This window comes from Oenanthe melanoleuca, chromosome 13 (genome assembly GCF_029582105.1).
Source record: "Oenanthe melanoleuca isolate GR-GAL-2019-014 chromosome 13, OMel1.0, whole genome shotgun sequence".
In the NCBI taxonomy this organism is placed as follows: Eukaryota; Metazoa; Chordata; class Aves; order Passeriformes; family Muscicapidae; genus Oenanthe; species Oenanthe melanoleuca.
In genome coordinates, this window is record NC_079347.1 from 8,173,569 (window position 1) to 8,189,707 (window position 16,139).

General features: G+C 55.4%; 1 protein-coding gene and 1 long non-coding RNA gene across 4 annotated transcripts in view; one reads left to right on the plus strand and one right to left on the minus strand.

Annotated features, from left to right (window-relative positions):
- The window catches only part of LOC130258807 (uncharacterized), a 42,120-nt gene extending 35,926 nt beyond the window's left edge, over positions 1 to 6,194 (minus strand). For both annotated transcript variants that reach the window (XR_008841540.1, XR_008841539.1), the window contains exon 1: positions 4,863 to 6,194. This is a non-coding gene — a long non-coding RNA (uncharacterized LOC130258807). The remainder of the gene's footprint in view (positions 1 to 4,862) is intronic.
- Positions 6,195 to 6,939: 745 nt separating this feature from the next.
- Positions 6,940 to 11,739, plus strand: HAND1 (heart and neural crest derivatives expressed 1). Of its 2 annotated transcripts, none has more exons than XM_056502509.1 (2): positions 6,940 to 7,620; positions 8,196 to 11,739. In XM_056502509.1, exons 1-2 carry the CDS (start codon positions 7,114 to 7,116, stop codon positions 8,295 to 8,297), a joined length of 609 nt encoding a protein of 202 aa, XP_056358484.1. In that variant the 5' UTR covers positions 6,940 to 7,113; the 3' UTR covers positions 8,298 to 11,739. The 2 variants fall into 2 exon arrangements, with proteins under 2 accessions (XP_056358484.1, XP_056358485.1); XM_056502510.1 differs by having other exon boundaries at positions 8,199 to 11,739.
- The last annotated feature ends 4,400 nt before the right edge of the window (positions 11,740 to 16,139 follow it).

The following is a 16,139-nucleotide window of genomic DNA, read 5'->3' on the forward strand; positions in this document are numbered from 1 at the left end:
CTGGAAAACGCACTGTGCTGAAGTCAGGGGTACTGCAGCAGCTGGGACATTCAGCTGGGATATTCAGTGCTGGTGTGACCATCACCTTGCCAGCACCCTGCAGCTTTGTCCAATCCCACAGAACATCCCTGGAGCCGCTGCACCGCCAGCGCGGCGGATTGCACAACATTTCCCCAGGAGTGTTTGGGTTTACGGTGTAAAACAAACCACTTGTGTCCAAACAAGATGCTGCTTGCAGAGATGGCTATTTTGGGTTGGGTGTTTTTTATTTTAATGGCCTTTCAAAGAGCAGAACTGGTTTGCACGAAGCTGCTCCAAATGTTTCCAAGCAAAGTTTAAGAGAAAACTGGAGTTTCACTTAAGCTTGTTTTAATGGGGAAGGCTTGTTTTTCCTTCGTGTTCCCTGCTCTTCTTGGAAAACCAGGAGCCAAGAGAAGAAAGGTCTTCAGCTCACAGCAAACGATTTTGTTTCAGCTTTGAGAAGTAGGGAGGGGTCAGTATTTTTATGGGAGCAATTTATTTCCTTCCAATAAGCTCCATTTCAGACATTTTTTTTCTCCAGAGCATGTTAGGAGGAGTCACATATTTACTGTGTGTATTGATATACAATAAAGGCGTTATTCTGTGGAGGTCTGGATTCACTTTTTACAGCATGTCCTCATCCTGTGACTCCCTGGATGCAAGGAGGTACAATATGGTGACACCATGGACCATACTGACAAAAGGACACTCAGTGTCTCTGTACTTTTTTGCCCCAAAATCCCCCCACTTCTTCCCATGCATGTGGAGGCAGCAGCACAGCCATGCTGGGTGCTGGATCCCAGTTTGGGATGGGGAATAATGAGCTCTGGGGAGGCTTCTGCCACCTCCCATTTATAAAACAGAGGAAAAAAGGGTGGGAAAAAGCACTAAAATTATTTAAGACCCCCAAGTCCCAAATAATTTTCTGTTGCAAAAAAAGTATTAACAGATGCTTGTTAATTCTTAAAACCATCTCAATCTGCAAAAAACCAACCTTGGAAAACCCATCTTGAGAGTCTTACAGTAATGGCTGGCCCAGCAGCTGCACAGACATCCTGGGATGTAGAGGGGGGACCAAGGGAAAAATCAGTCCCTCTGCTCACATGGGAGTGAGCAGCAAGTCCTGCACCTGAGCAGAGAGAAAACCTGGAATTTTGAGAGTGCTGAATATAACCAGGATAATAAAGCACCACTAATTGTCCTCATCCTCTTACCCTGAAACAGTTGGGGAGGCATAGCCAGACCTGGCACAAGGCACTGTGTGATGAGAACTGGAATTGCCCTGAAAATCTTAGAGACAAAATGAATTAAAACCCCATGTGTATCCACACAGAGAGGAAGGTGGGAAGTAGGGATACCAGGACATGCTCCCACCACAGGGAAACACGGACAGGATGCTGTTCCCTGGCTCTGGCTGCTCTGCAGTGCCAGCACATCTCACTGAGCCTGTGATACAGCAGAGCCCTGTGAAAAGCATCCAAACATTTTTGGTGGTTGGGACCACTGTCAGCAGCCCTTTCCCACCACAAAATCATTTACCTGCAATGTCAGAGACATGGTGCAGAGCAGGAGCTCACCCATTAAGCCAGGTTAGTCCATGTGCCAGCCACAGGAGCAATGGGGCAGGAGGGAAGCCCCCCTTTCAAGGAATGTGGGATGGTGGTGTAAGCAGGGACCAGGGGAATCTCTCATGCACACATGGCATCATGTGCACACATGGTACCTGGGGTTGGAAGGTCCCTGAGCTCCTGGGGGTGGAAGGAGTGGGAAGAGGAGTCCCCACAGTGGCACCACCAGGATTATTAGAGAGCAGGCAGAGAGGGACACAACTCATGTCATGACCCACCTCACACAGGAGATGACCCAAACCTGAATATCTGACCCAGGGAAAGGTTGGAAGCAGCCAGTCCAGCTCTGCCCATGCAGACCCAGCAGCTTCTCTCCAGCTATGCCCCAAACCAGATGCTTCTGACGAAGACGCCAGGAGCTGCCTTAATAAGCGCTTATGCAATCCTTCTCTGCAGAGGAAATGTCTTTCCCAATCCCCAACCATTAGCAGTTGGCTGATGCCCTGGAGCAGGACATTTTAGAGCCCTTGTAAATTTGCTTCAGGAGTGGAAAGTGGTTTGAGGAGGGAAAGGCAGTGGTTTTTGTCAGGGACCTGCATCATCTGGGAGCTCTTCTCCACTACTCCCCACAAGTGGAGAGGTGCCACCAACAGCCAGCAGCCAAACCCTGCCCTGAGCCAGCTGATCAAGATGGGAGAATGACAGTGGCAGCTTGTACCCCAGGGTCAGCAGCCAGCCTCAAACTTTTGGGGACCAGTGTTTGTCTCAGCAAGGAATCTGAGTGGGGAAAGAAGAGGTTTTAGTGTAGGAGCATCACTTCTGACTCAGTGCAAAACTTCTTTCAAGAGGAGAGATCAACCAGGGAGCAACTGGACCCACTCTCTGTGCATGTGGCTCACCTGGGTTGCCAGTCAGAGCTCATGGACTGGGTTTTTTTGTCATCTCCAACCTTGTCTATGACAGGTAATGATTTCCACAGCAATCAGATGAGGAAATAGCTCTGTTTTAAGTGAGACTCAGGGCACCCATGCCAGCCTAGAGCAATGATTTTGGAGCTGGTTCCAGCAGCGAGGTGCTGTTACCTTGCCTTTACTTACAGTTTGTATCCAAACCTAATTGCAAATTGACATGAGCCATCTTTGGGGAGCTGCTGCTCCATCAGCACAATGAGCCATTGTTGAAATGGCCACAGCAATTTTCCAGGTTAATTTATGGCTGCCACACCCCATTAGCAGCAATAAATGTGGAGCCCGGTTTTGCCGAAATTGTGAGTTACGATTTTTCAAATAAATACATTTTCCTATAAACCAGCTCTCTGTTTAGTTTGAATGTTCCTCACAGACACATCCATCTACATAAAATACACAGGAGAGGAAGCTGAGCTGTGACTTTACTCTGATGACATAAAAACTTTTGTAAACACAATGTCACTTACAGTACTAGCAAAGAGAGAGCCCAAAAAATAAACAGCGAGTGCCTGGCCCATCCCTTCAGGAGCACATGGAAAATTTAATACTTTTTTCCGTAAAGCTTTGTTTTCCTTTTGATTTATCCACTCAAGACAGTGGCTGTTTGGCCATAAATAGATGGTATTTCTTGAGGGGCAATGGTTGCAGTCATCCTGTGTGTCACTGCAGGGGCAGCACGGGAGGGGTGCGGACAGAGAAGATGCTGTGGGAACACCCCAGGAACATCCAGGCATAACCCTGTGTTCACCCCCAACCCCTCCTGCTGCTTCCATGGGGCTTTGACAGACTGAACCCACGGGGAGTTGCTCCTGTGGTGCTGATGCAGGATCCAGTGATGCAGTCTGGGGGAATCAGGCAGTGGGTGGGCACAGGGGAGCACGGGCACCAGCAAGTTGAGCTCTGCTGCATCCCAGCGCCCCTCATTTCACCCCTATGAAACCCATCCTGGCACAGCAGGACACGTGTGGCAAACCCTGCTGGGGAGGAGTGGGCTTCTGCAGCCCAGCTTGGCTGTGACCCCAGAGCTGAGCTGATTGCTCATCAAACTGACTTGATTCCATTCACTTCTGCAGGTTCTCTCGCTCCTCACATTGCCAGGAGGAAAATACTCCCCCAGAGCAGCTCTCTGCAGCTCTCCTTGAAACAGACTCTGCTCATGCCTCAGTTTCCCAAGGGTTTTTGCCACCATCCCCCGAGGCCTCTGAGAGCAGAACTGTTAGGAAGGTGCTGAGTGATTATTATTGCATTATTTCAGGCAAGTGCTATAAATACCCAGGGGCACCTTTAGACACAACCCAGCTGCCCAGGGGAGCTGGCTCAGCCCTGCTCTGCGCCTGTGGTGGCTGAGGAGGGGATTGAAGGCAGTGGCTGAGTGAGGAGGTACCCTGGCCATAACCTGATGGGGGACACGGTGTGGGGCTGTGGGGTGACAGGGCTGGGACCCTCCTGGCTGCAGTGGAGCTTGGGGTGGGGGGGATGTGGGTGCAGCAGGGTGCCGGGATGCTGCAGGGAGATGCTAACAAGGAAGACAAGGGGAATATTTTACGGGGCTGCAATGTAAACAGAGCTGGAGCAGAGCCCCTTTTTATGGAGTCCCTGTCCTGCCAGGGCATCTGCCAAGGGCCTGATTTACGCTCCTATTTAGATAAGGGAGCCAGAGGGGGGGAGCAGAGCTGGCGTCAAAGTCACAGGACACCCGGGGCTGCGGCTCGCTGGGCGCTGATAAGGAGGTGGCTGAGGGGCCAGGGCCAAAACCTCAACCCCAGCCCAGAAATGGGGATGGATGCAGAGCTTGGTGGCTCCTGCAGGCTTTGGGGTGCTGGGGTTCTCAGAGACCTGGGATAACCTGACTCCCAACATGCAGCATCGGCCCCCTCACCATCACCTGGCCAGGAGGGCAGGAGATCTTTCTCTGGGAAGGATTTGAAGGAAAACAGGTGGAGAGAAACTTGGTTCCTCCTGCCATGCCAGCCACAAATTGCCTAATCCAAACTGCTCAGCGTTTTCTCCCCCATGCAAGTGGGGAGATGTGAAATTAAAGAAACTCATCAAAAGTTTGAGAAGTGCTAAATTTGGACGCCATGACAAAGGCAGTCTGGTTTGATTTAGAAGGTGTCGGCATGAAAAGGGCTCTGGTTTTATTATTTTATTAAAACACGAAAGATTAGAATGATTTTCCAAAGGAAAATCAACCCTCTGGTCCCACTATTTGCTCAGCTGAGCACTTCCAAACTCTGTGGGGTCCAGGGACCTCCATCAGGGGGTGGATTAAGCAAGATAATGCCCAGGCTTGGGCTGCACTTACCTGGTTTGGCAGCTGGAGGCTGGAGGTGACTCTGGTGCAGGCTCAAGGTGACAGCTCCCAGCTGGATGTGGCTGTAAGTGGCCTGTGCAATGCAGGGCTATGGGGATGGAAGGGGTATTTTTGGGAGGTGTTTCCAGAGCTGGGGTTGGGTGGCACAGGCTCTAACCTGGCAGTTTGCAGGACTGGGGAGAAGCTCAGCGAGGAGCCTGGATGGTTTGTGAGAGGAGCAGGGTGATGCTCTGTCAGCATGAGGGGGTAAAACATGAAGTGGGACCCCTGAAGTTCTCCCAGGTGGGCACTGGCTCCCATCAGCTCCGAGCCGGGCTCGGGGATCCCACCCAACCACGGCTGCTTTGAAGGAAATCGGGGGCACGACGCCCTACGTACCCAAGGCCTGGCTCTAACAGGAGAGTAATCACTAGCAAATGTTTGCAGGGCGCTTGTTTAAAGGGGGTGGGGGAGCGGGGTCTTTGCAGCAGCTGAGAACAAAGCAGGGGGGAACAAAGCTGGGCAGATCCGGCACAGAACCCGAGCCCTGCCCCGGCCCCCCCAGCCTCCTGCCTTTGCGACTCGCCTTGTAACAACTAACGATGGAAAATCCGAGCCATTTAAGTGGCTCCCGAATCCGCCCGGGAACCGTGATTGAGAGAAGTCAAATAAAATTTGTCATCTTTAAAATGCAGGAGGACGTTAATGGTGTGTTAGCCCGGATGATTAATACAAGCGCCTGCAAACAACCCTCCAACGTTTCCACCCTCCGCTGCAAGATGAATCGCTGCAAAGCGCCGTTAATCGCTAACATACCTCGGGCCCAAAGCCCCTTCCTGCCCCGCCGTGCTGTGATCGCCGTGCCCAGCCTGTCCTCACTGCGAGCCACTGCAGCAGGAGCAGGGGTCAGCCCCGATGTCACCCAGCCCGGGCTCTGGGAGACATCCTCCGGGGGATCCGTCTCCCATGGGTGAGATGCGCTTCAGGGCTCCACCCATGAGTTTGGGGCTATGGTGAAGATCCCAACTCCAGCAGGTCCCCCCAGCTCTTTCGTGGCCAGGCTGGGACAGGGAAATGCAGGGCACCTCCCTATTGTAAATATGTCTGTGTGCATGGACAGTGTCATTTTTATATATTTATGTATCTATGAAGTGTCTGTGCCCGGGTGAGCAGCACACATACGTTCGCTTATAAGCCATGTGTGTGATAGGTGTGCGTGTGCCACTCGTGTGTGTGTCATACACTTGCAATGACATTGTGCATGTGGCACATCCGTGCTGCTGGTGTAGGTAACATATGGGAGCACGTGTGTGACATGTTTGTGGAGCGTGTGTACAGCACAGAGTTGTGTGGTGCATGCGGGCGACGTGTGCAATGCATGCATTGGTGTGAGCAGCAGTGCATGGTGTAACCAACACAAGCGCAGTGTGGATTTGTGCAGCGTGCATTGCACAGGACAGGCATGCAGTGCACATCCCTGTGCAGCTGTGCAACGCTGCTGTGCAGGGCCAGGAGCCCCATTTGCAGGGAGGGACCCCGCACGCCATCCCTGCCATCCCCAACCGCAGAGTGCCCAGCCCGCCTCCCTCCGACACCTTCGCCCCCTTTTCTCCCCATCCCTGGCTCCGAGTGCGGCTCCGAGCCCCCCGCACTGCCCGTCCGCTCCCTCGGACCTGAGCCTGTCCCGCCTGGGAAGCAGAGATTCCCGGGGTCACACGGCCCGGCCCGGCCCGTCGGGGGTCCGGAGAGCCGCGGCTCCCCCGCCCCGCTGCCGGCTCGCCTCCCCCGGCCGGGCTCCCGGACACCCCCGCCCCGGCAGCGGGAACCGAAGCGCTCCGGGACGGGGCTGCCGTGCCCCTCGGTTCTTCCTCACCCCCTCCTCCCTGAAGGCGAGGAGCGGGCGGGACCGAGGGCGAGCGGCGGAGGTGTGAGCCCAAAGCCCCGAGCCCGGAGCGCGGCGCACGCCCCCTCCGCCGCCCCGCTCCCCCCGGGGCCCCGCGCATCCTCCCCTGCCCATTGGCTCCACGGCGGGGGGGCCGCTGCCCTATATAAAGACAGGGTCGGGAGGCTCCAGAAGGGGTTAAAAAAACCCCAAACAACAAACCCAAAACCCCAAACCGCGACCGCCCCACCCCAAATCCCAGAGCCGCCGCCGCCACCGGAGCCGCGCTCCCCGCAGCCCGCCGCGCCCGCCCGGCGGGGAGCGCCGCCCGCCCGGCCATGGAGCGCTGCTGAGCGGCCCCCGGGGCCAGCCGAGCGGATCATGAACCTGGTGGGGGGCTACCAGCATCACCACCACCACCACCATCACCACCACATGCTGCACGACCCTTTCCTCTTCGGGCCGGCGGCGCGGTGCCACCAGGAGCGCGCCTACTTCCCCGGCTGGGTGCTCAACCCGGCCGAGGCTACCCCCGAGCTCGCCGGGCAGAGCCCGAACTACGGCCCCGCCGAGTACGGCCCGGCCGGCCCGGGGCGGCTGGAGGCTCTCAGCGGCCGCCTGGGACGGCGAAAAGGTGTCGGGGGACCCAAGAAGGAGCGGCGGAGGACGGAGAGCATCAACAGCGCTTTCGCCGAGCTCCGCGAGTGCATCCCCAACGTGCCCGCCGACACCAAGCTCTCCAAGATCAAGACCCTGCGCCTGGCCACCAGCTACATCGCCTACTTGATGGAGGTGCTGGCCAAGGACAGCCAGCCCGGGGACACCGAGGGCTTCAAAGCCGAGCTCAAGAAGGCGGACGGCAGGGAGAACAAGAGGAAAAGAGAGACGGTAAGAGGCGGATCGGGCCCCGCGTCCCTGCTCTCCGTGGGCCAGGAGCGGGCGGGAAAAACCCCGGGGCTGCGGGGGAAAAATCCTCTAAACTCTGCCGGCCTCGCTAAAGCCATTTTTCCCAGCGTAATAATAATACCAAAAATACCAATAATAATAATAATAGTAATAATAATAATAGTAGTAATAACAAATTACTACGAGGGAAACTCGTCGAAAAATAGCCCGCCCGACGGGCTGAGTGGGCTTCGGAGCACTTTCGGCGGGGGATCAGCTGCCGGATCTGGGTCTGGCCGCTGCAGAGCCTCCCCCGGTCTGTCCGTCCCCTCTCCCGGGAGCTCTCCCAGGACGAGCGGGCGCAGGAGCGATTCGGAGCAAGGCCGGCCGCTTCTCCCCGTGCTGCAGCGGGCGGGTGGCGGGGTGGGGACCCCTGAAGCCCCTCTTTGTCCTCGGGCTGGCAAAGCCGCTCGGAGCCGCGGGCCCGGCTGCAGCCCTGCGGCGGGCGGGCTGCCCGGGACTCCGCTCCGCTCCTGACCGCTCCTCTCTCCCTCCTCTCCCCATCTCCTCTCCCGCAGCAGCCCGAGGTCTATTCGCAGCCTCTGGGTCACGGCGAGAAGAAGCTGAAGGGCCGGACGGGTTGGCCCCAGCAGGTCTGGGCTCTGGAACTGAACCCCTGAGAGCTGCCCCGCCGCCTCGACGGCGCTCCCCGCCCGCCCCTCCATGTGCAATGTCGGAGAGAGCCCAGCCCGGCCCCGGAGCCCATCCAGGCGCAGGATACGGGGAGCCGGCCCGGCTGCCCCCCGCCCGGGGGATGCTCTTCGGGAGAGAGGCGAGAGCGCTTTGCGGGCTCGGGTCCTGCCCGCCTCGTCGGCAGCGGGGACCAGCCGGGCCCTTTCCCCCGTCCCCTTCCCGCAATTGCAGTAATCGTTGCTCCTTCCCTCTGCCAGCAGCGATCGGCTGCCCCTGCCCCGCCGGGCCGGACTGGAACGGTTCGATTCGTTTGCTGTTGTAAATACGAGCCCCCGATCCCCTCTCCCCGTCCGCGGCCCGACCGACGTGTGGCTGCGGTGAAACTACCTAGAGGTGCATTTGGGAACACTCCTGTGCCGGGTTTTCTACCTCAGATCTGCATGACCACTTCCCGAAGGACCGAGCGCGCCACACCACGTATTTAAAACTGAATAGCTTAACAAAAAAAAAAAAAATTAATAAAATAAAATTTAAACTTTATGCGAACGGCCTCGGGTCCGAGCCCTATGCTTTCCTCTGCTTCAGCAATCGCGCTGCTCTGGCTGGGTCCCCTGCGCTGCCCACAGGGATGCTGCGGGATTAAAGACACCCCTGAAGTCAGTACTCTGCTGTGGGGCCGATCCATGTGCGGGAATTCCTCCTTGGGGAGCTCGGGATCCTTTGAGACTCGTTTATGCCGTCCTTGCTCGCCGAAGGAGCTGGCGGAGCTCTGCAAACCCGCAACCTCCTCCGGGCACGAACTCTGCCCCTGCCCTAGAGCCCCTTTCCTCCCTCCCCAGGAGACCTGCTGGAGGGACTGGACCCGTGTTTGGTTTGGGGAAGGATGGCAGGATCAGGCCTTTGCAGCGTCGGGATGGCACCACAGAGCTGTGGAGCCCCGGGTTTTATTGCTGCCACGCAGAGAGTCAGCGCTCGGCTCCCCTCTCGGCTCTGGCACCGGCAGCACTTTCTCACAGGGATCCCCTGTTAGGCGCTGCCTCGGCCGCGTTTCGAAGGAGCAGCGTCCCCTCCTCGCCATCCGAACACGACGGATACCACCAGCCTCAGACACAGCAGCGCTCACGCAGCCCAAATTCTGACACCACTCGGGCATAAATCCTTAATAATCCTTAATGAGTAAAGCCAAATCCTCATTCCTTTACACTGTGCACACATGGTGCTCTTACCGAAGAGTTCCAAGACGTGCGTGTATGGGCTCAGAGCCTGATCCTGCCTTCCCAGCCTGGCCACGCTGTCGTTCCCAGAGACACCGGGATAAACCCTGACACTCGGGCGGCTGCTTGGGGCAAAGAAAAACTGCACAGGAAAATGTGTACATTATTCTAGGGCTAATCTGAGGGCTCACAGCAGGGACGTTTACATTTGCTCTTTTAAACCAAGCTTTTGATTGCGACTAAAGGTATAGAAATAATGATGCAACATCTGTAAAATACTGACACATCGATCAATCTGTGCTTGTGCAGCCTCACATGCCAAGAATACCCCAGCTCAATCCGTGGGGAAGCAGCTTGGGTTTTATAACCACTTTGTGCATGTGTACAAATACAGGAAGGACACACAAACATTGGGGGTACAGCCAGTGTAATTAACACTCGACGAAAAGAATCCGGCTGTGTGAATCAGCCTTCCCTCTTCCCTCGCTCCAGAGCCGCTGCACGGCTGCCTTCCCTGCCCCTGATCTCTTTTCTGATCCCTTTGAGAGAGGCTGAGATGAAAACTGACTGCCAGAGAAGAGCAATACCAGCCCGCAGTGGTACTTTTTTGTTTGAGCTGTAAGAGGTTTAGTATGATACCACTTCCATGAGTGAAGTAGAGTAGGGCACTCCTAAACCCGAACAAAAAAAGGAAAAAAAAAGGGGAAAAAAAGAAGAAAACGTACAGAAAGTCAGCCCCAAATATCGTATTTTATGTCTAAGTTTCACAGTCTCCTAAAGGCTGGGCTCTTATGGGAAGGCTTCCAAACTGTCACTAACACTACTACCCAGCCGAAGTCCTGTTCATAAGTGCCAGCCGGATCCGTGTACCCGTATAGCACCAACCGGGGCTGCCCTTCGGCGGGGCAGGAGGGAAAGGGTTAAATGGGGACTCGGGACTCGCTGTGCTGTGAGGCAAAGGTGACTCTGCACGGGAATCGCGTCCCCGGTGCCCGCACACCAGGCTCTGTCTGGTACATCCCTCGCAGCCTGCGCATCTTTCACTCCACCAAAAGCCTCCGCTGGTTTTTACTTTAGGTGCTTCTAATTCTGCTCCTGGGAAGGGCACCCTGCACAGCGAGGCCGATGTTCTGCCTGCATTCGCAGGATTTTTTATTTTCTTACCACAGGTTTCTGGTGGTGGTACCCGCCGGCTGCAAACTTCTAGGGAAGGTGCCCCCAGTGCCAGCCTCCCCCGTTCCTTGGGATTTTGGAAGTGAACGCGCTCTCTCCGTTTCCACGGCTGCAGAGGATTTCCCTGCCCAGCAAGGATTTTTCTGCGAGGTAGAGGCTCAGCATTTGTGGGGAGAGAGGATAAAAAATAGCACCAGACATTTCCTGTAGCCTCGGGCTTCCCCGCTCCCCTAAACGCTTTGGACGGGCTGCACTTGCGGGCAGCGCGCTCCGTGCCCAGCTCGGTTCCGCCGCTCCGGGGCCGGGAAGGGGAGCCGAGCTCCCAGCTCAGCGCCTGTTCCAGCCCGGGATGGGGTCATCCCTCACCCCCAAAGGCAGAGGAGCCCCGCACAGGGACAGCCTCCCTTCCTCCGGCAGCGGGCCACGGCGCCCCGGCAGCAGAACTCACTGCAAGAACGGTTTGGCCACCAGCTTTGAGATTTTGGCTATCGAAGTGCCTTGCTGCTCGGTCAGGGGAGATGGCCCTGCACATACCTTCACTCGACCCTGCCGTGAACTTGATGCCGTTGGGATCAGCTGGCTCGGGGCACGCAGGCGGGGGCCGGCAGTTGCCCGGGCAGAGGAACACGCACGCAGGGAGCGCTTGGCCCCGGGGCAGCACCTTACGTGCCAGGTTCCCTGCCCTGGAATCCAGCCACGAGCGACACTGCCGGCGACCCTGCTGCCAGCCCTGCTCCCTGTCTGGCCAAGGGGGCAATGCTGTGGGCAAGGAGGCTGTCGGGCACTTCCCACCCCTCGCTCTGCACCCCTGGTTTGGCGTGCAAAGGAATGGCTCGTTTTTAATTTTTTTTTCTCTTTTTCCCTCCTTTCCTGCCAAGCCCAGACCCTGCTTCTTGTTGTTGTAGGTATTTATGGGCCTGTTTATCTGATCTCGGGGGAGCCTATTCTTATCTCAGAAGCAGCAAGGGAAGGGTTACACTGGACAGCTCGGTAGACAGGATGGAGCCAAATAAAATACCAATCTGACAAAAAAAAAAAAAAAGTGGGGGTGGGGGGAAAGAAACACCCAGACCCAGCCACCCGATCACCCCTGAGCACTGTCCAGGCTGCAGGCTGGATTTGCCAGCTCCCAAAACAGCTGCTGGGTTCAGGCAGGCAGCACAACAGCAGGCAGCATTTCTTGCCCAGGGACAGAGCAGAGGAGAGGGCAGTGTAATGACGCTGAAAGATGGGAAGAAAAGTAAATTTTAAAAGTTTCAGGTCGGTTGTTATGGCAGCTCAGCTGTGATGCTGCTGTCCCGTGTTCCTCGGGGTAAACACGGAAATGTCCCAGCTCGGAACGAGAGGCACAGGCCGTCCCCAGCCCTGGCAGGGACTCACTCGAGGTCGTCCCGAAGGTCACGGCCAGGGGCAGGGCTGCTGCCCCCGTCACGGGCCCCGCTGGGCTGGCCCAGCCGGTGACACGGGGCTGGGGGGGACAGGGACAGGGAGCCCCAGCTCCGCTCGGCCCCTGCGGAGCCCAAAGGCGCAGCAGGGATGGGACGGGGTAGCGGGGGGATAGGATGGGATGGGGCTGGATGAGCCTTGGCAAACAGCCCCATGCCAGGGGTACCCCCAGTCCTTGTCCCCTCCCCACCCCACGCCCCCCTAATTACCGCTCTTAAGGAAGCGCCTGGTCGTTGTGGCCATTTAAGGTAGCCCCAGCCCCTCTCAGTAAGGGTAATTGGGCCATAATTTGTTTTCGGTGTCAAGATGGCGTCAAAGATAAGAAAAAAATCTCCAGGTTTGGGGGCTAAAGAGACAGGAGAAATCCTGACCCGGGGCCGACCTCGGAGGAATGGCCACAAGCCCCAATGAGTCACATGGCAGGTGAAAGATTTACTGCCAGGGGAACTTTTTGATCCTCTCCCACCACTTGGAGCCTCTCGGGCCAGTTGCTGGCTCCGAAGTCAGACTGTCTCCTGGGAGCACTGCTCAGGTGGGAAGGTTTTCTGCCCAACCGAGGCCCCGCCCAGCTGCAAAGTTCATGACATTCAATAGCTCTTCCTCAAAATCCCCATGCTCCTGGAGCCACATGGTTCCAGACCCATCTAAAGAGATGATGCATTTCTAATCCATAGCTGCAGAAATGATGTCCAAGCACAAGAAGACTCTGCAGCCTCAAGGCAGATGAACACTAACTTCTTTTTTTACTTTCTCACTTTTATTTTCTAAACCAAATCCAAACCCCCTGGGTTTTCACCCCTGTGGCAGCTCCTGCTTGGCTCTGCTTGCACTGAGCTCTGCCCAGGGTAAATTTTCCCACGCAGCTGCCTTTGTTGGGAAAAGACCAAGAACCCTGCACCTTGGGCCAACCTTCCCAACACCATCCTTTAAACAATAGACAAACTCATCATGTCTCTACCTCTTCAAAGCCAACCTGCATTGCTCCTTTACTCCATGAAGGCTTTTTTCCAGTGCAAAGGACTGGGAGACCCACAGCTTTCTGCAGAATTACCTGTTCTTGTCTTGCTCAGTGGTGGAGCAATCCCCACACTTCTGTGACAGTGCTGACATTTTGCTGCCAGTTTCCCAGAGATCTCCCATGACACCTCAGCACAGTTCTCAGGTGAGGGTGGGTGGTGAGGGGTGGCACAGCAGCCACCAGTGTCTCATGCAGCAGCTGGATTTAAGGCCCAGGATGGAAGGACTGGCAGAGGACCAGTGCTGTACAGCTCAGGGCAGGGGGTGGAACCACCCAGACACTTTGCTCTTTCCTGGTTACTCCAAAGCTGAAGTGCAATAACAAACCTGGAGATTCTGCAGCTCCAGGAGCCTGCTGATCAGAGGGGCCAAGGAGCCAGATGGAGATGCTGGAACACGAGTGGGAGGCACAGGCTGGGAGGAGGGTATGCACTGGTGAGAGGGGAATGAGAGGCAGTTACCCAAGAGCAGAGGGATTGCAGAGCTACATACACACTTCAAGCCTCGCTGAGCCATTGTGACAGATCCCCAAGGCAGGGAAGGCCCTTCTTGCTGTTTCCTTTCCTCCTGCTTCTTCTTTGGTGTGAGGAATTCAGGTCCTGACCACCCTGAAAGAATTTACAGTAACCAGAGAAGTAGGGGAATTTATGGCATCACCAGCAACTGAAAGCTGAGGGACTGAGAGGAAAGGCATTTTTTTCCTCCCTCAAACTGCAGCTACCTTGACAAAATTCTCATGGTGCTGCTATTCACTGTGTCTTTTTCATAATTACTTAAGAACAGACAAAGTGTCGCAGCATGGATGGAGAAGGATACAAGAGAGGCTCTTTCAATCTCAGTTTATTCCAGGGCGATGGTATGGCCGGAAAGAGGGAGAATCTCTCTCCGAACCAGGTATTCAGGAGAAGGGAATGCGAGTGGCTTTGGCTGGCTGCCAATGGGATGAGGACACAGAGGGGACTAGGATCAGCATACCCGACCCCCGGTGGGTACAAGGTCACAGGGGAAGGTCACAGGACGGAAGGAAGACATGAACTGGGGTTTGCAGGAAGGAGGTTACAGGGTAGGCTGATATAATTTCTTATACCTCAGATACTGAATTACAACATCATGGCTGGTGATTGACCTGCAGGAGCAGCCGAGGGGAAAGCAGGGGCCAGAGCAGATGGTTTAACTGCCATGGCCAGGAGCTCCTTCCCAAACTGAGAGGTGGGAAGGAGTTATGAGTTTGAGTTAGTGCACAAAGCTTGCAGGAAACCTGAAACTCCCTCGTCTGCCCACCTGGGCTTCCTCCCAGGCCATGGCTGCTGGGCTGAGAACCCAGACACCAAAGTGAGGTGCAGAGGAGCTGGATGCAACAGGCTTTGCCCACACAGGTGTCAAGGGCAGGAAGAGACACAGGGCTTATGGGGTGCCAATCACTGTGCTCCCTGGCAGCCTGTATCTGTGGGAGAAGCAGCAGAGCCACCTCAGCTCTACCTGACAGTTTCCTCTTCCCCACAGCACCAAATTCCTGCTGAAGATGCTGGGGTGATCATGGAGTACTTCCTGCAACACATAAAGGGAACAGATCTTGGAGAAAGTTCAAAAGGCAATTAAGTAAAAGCACACTGGGGGGTTTTCAGGTACTTAGGAAGAAGCCAGCACTGCCTGCAAGGATGAGATGTGAAATGGACTCCAGCTCCCAGCAAAGTGAGACTGAGTGCTGGTGGAGCTGTGCAGTTAATCCTTATTGGATAGAGGAGAAATTAAAAAAAATAAAAAAGCAAAAAAAAAGCAAGCAAGCCCTGAGTCTCTCTCTCCTCCACACTCCTCCTCCACAGCCACATCTCTGAGACACAAAACCATTAAATCCACATTCACATTTTCCCCTGGTCCTCTGTGCTGCCCTTTCTGCTGGGGAGCAGGGAAGCAATGCCTGGTTTCCATCAAGGCTGCAAGGAGAGGATCGGACGTGTTCAATTTCAATGTCCAACCAGGAAAAAAAACCCCCAAAACCCAAACAAACCATTTTTATGATCTCCACGTCCCAGCACAGCAGAATCCTGCTTCCGGTCCCTGACAGGCACAGCCAGCCCTGCCAAGGAAGCATCCCCGAGATGGGGACACACCCCGGTGCCCCCGCAGCTGCCCTGGGCTCGGCGGGGCAGCGATCCCCCCTCTGCTTCCTGAGCTAACACTGCCCTCCCACGGCAGCCGGCAGTGCAGAGGGGGACGAGCAGTTCTCGGCCCATCAGATCAATCTGCTGGCTCCTTTGTTTGTCACTGTGAATATGGTAAAAAGACTGAGCAGATTCCGCATTGGTTTCGGGCTTGAAATCTTCCGTGGGTTTCTTGACAGGGAGCAAACATGAGGTTAAGTAGCATTATTCATTACTTAGTACAAATAATAGATTAACTGGCCATTTATTTCTATCACAAGTTTCAATTGTACCCTCTTGTACACAAGTCAGCACCTGCACAACAGGCTGGTGTTTACAGCTGTCCTCCTTCAGCCCTGCTGCCTCTCTCCTTCTCACTGTGCTGGCACAGGAGCCCCCACACATCAATTTGGGAATGCAAATCAGACTTTTCTCCTTCACTGGGGTATACTGCCCTTGTTCTCACCTGGAGACTCTCCCCTGACACTTCCTAGAAACCCCTGACAGCAGACAGGTTGTGTGATATGACTCACCCTTGCTCCTTGTTCCATGGTGCCCACCTGTGTCACCTCTGGTCTTACCTTCTCCAACTGAGAGCTCCCTGAGGAAGGGACAACCTCCTGTAGCTCAGCAGCATGTTCCAAAACTATCCTGGTTCATTAAGGCCTCCAGACACATCCACAAAGGCAGGCACTGGGACACTGGGATCTGTTTTGGGTATAAAGCTTTCGACATCTGATCCTCCTCCTCTGTGAGAACCCAAGTGTGTGAAAAGCTACACTACAACCTCTTGCCTGGCTAAAAATCAAGGCTAAAAGCATGACTCAAACAGTGCCAG

Excerpts from the sequence above, each read along its gene's own strand:
- HAND1 (XM_056502509.1), top strand. The coding sequence starts at position 7,114 with ATGAACCTGGTGGGGGGCTACCAGCATCACCACCACCACCACCATCAC. Across the intron at positions 7,621-8,195 it reads ACAAGAGGAAAAGAGAGACG|CAGCCCGAGGTCTATTCGCA; the intron begins GTAAGAGGCGGA and ends CCTCTCCCGCAG.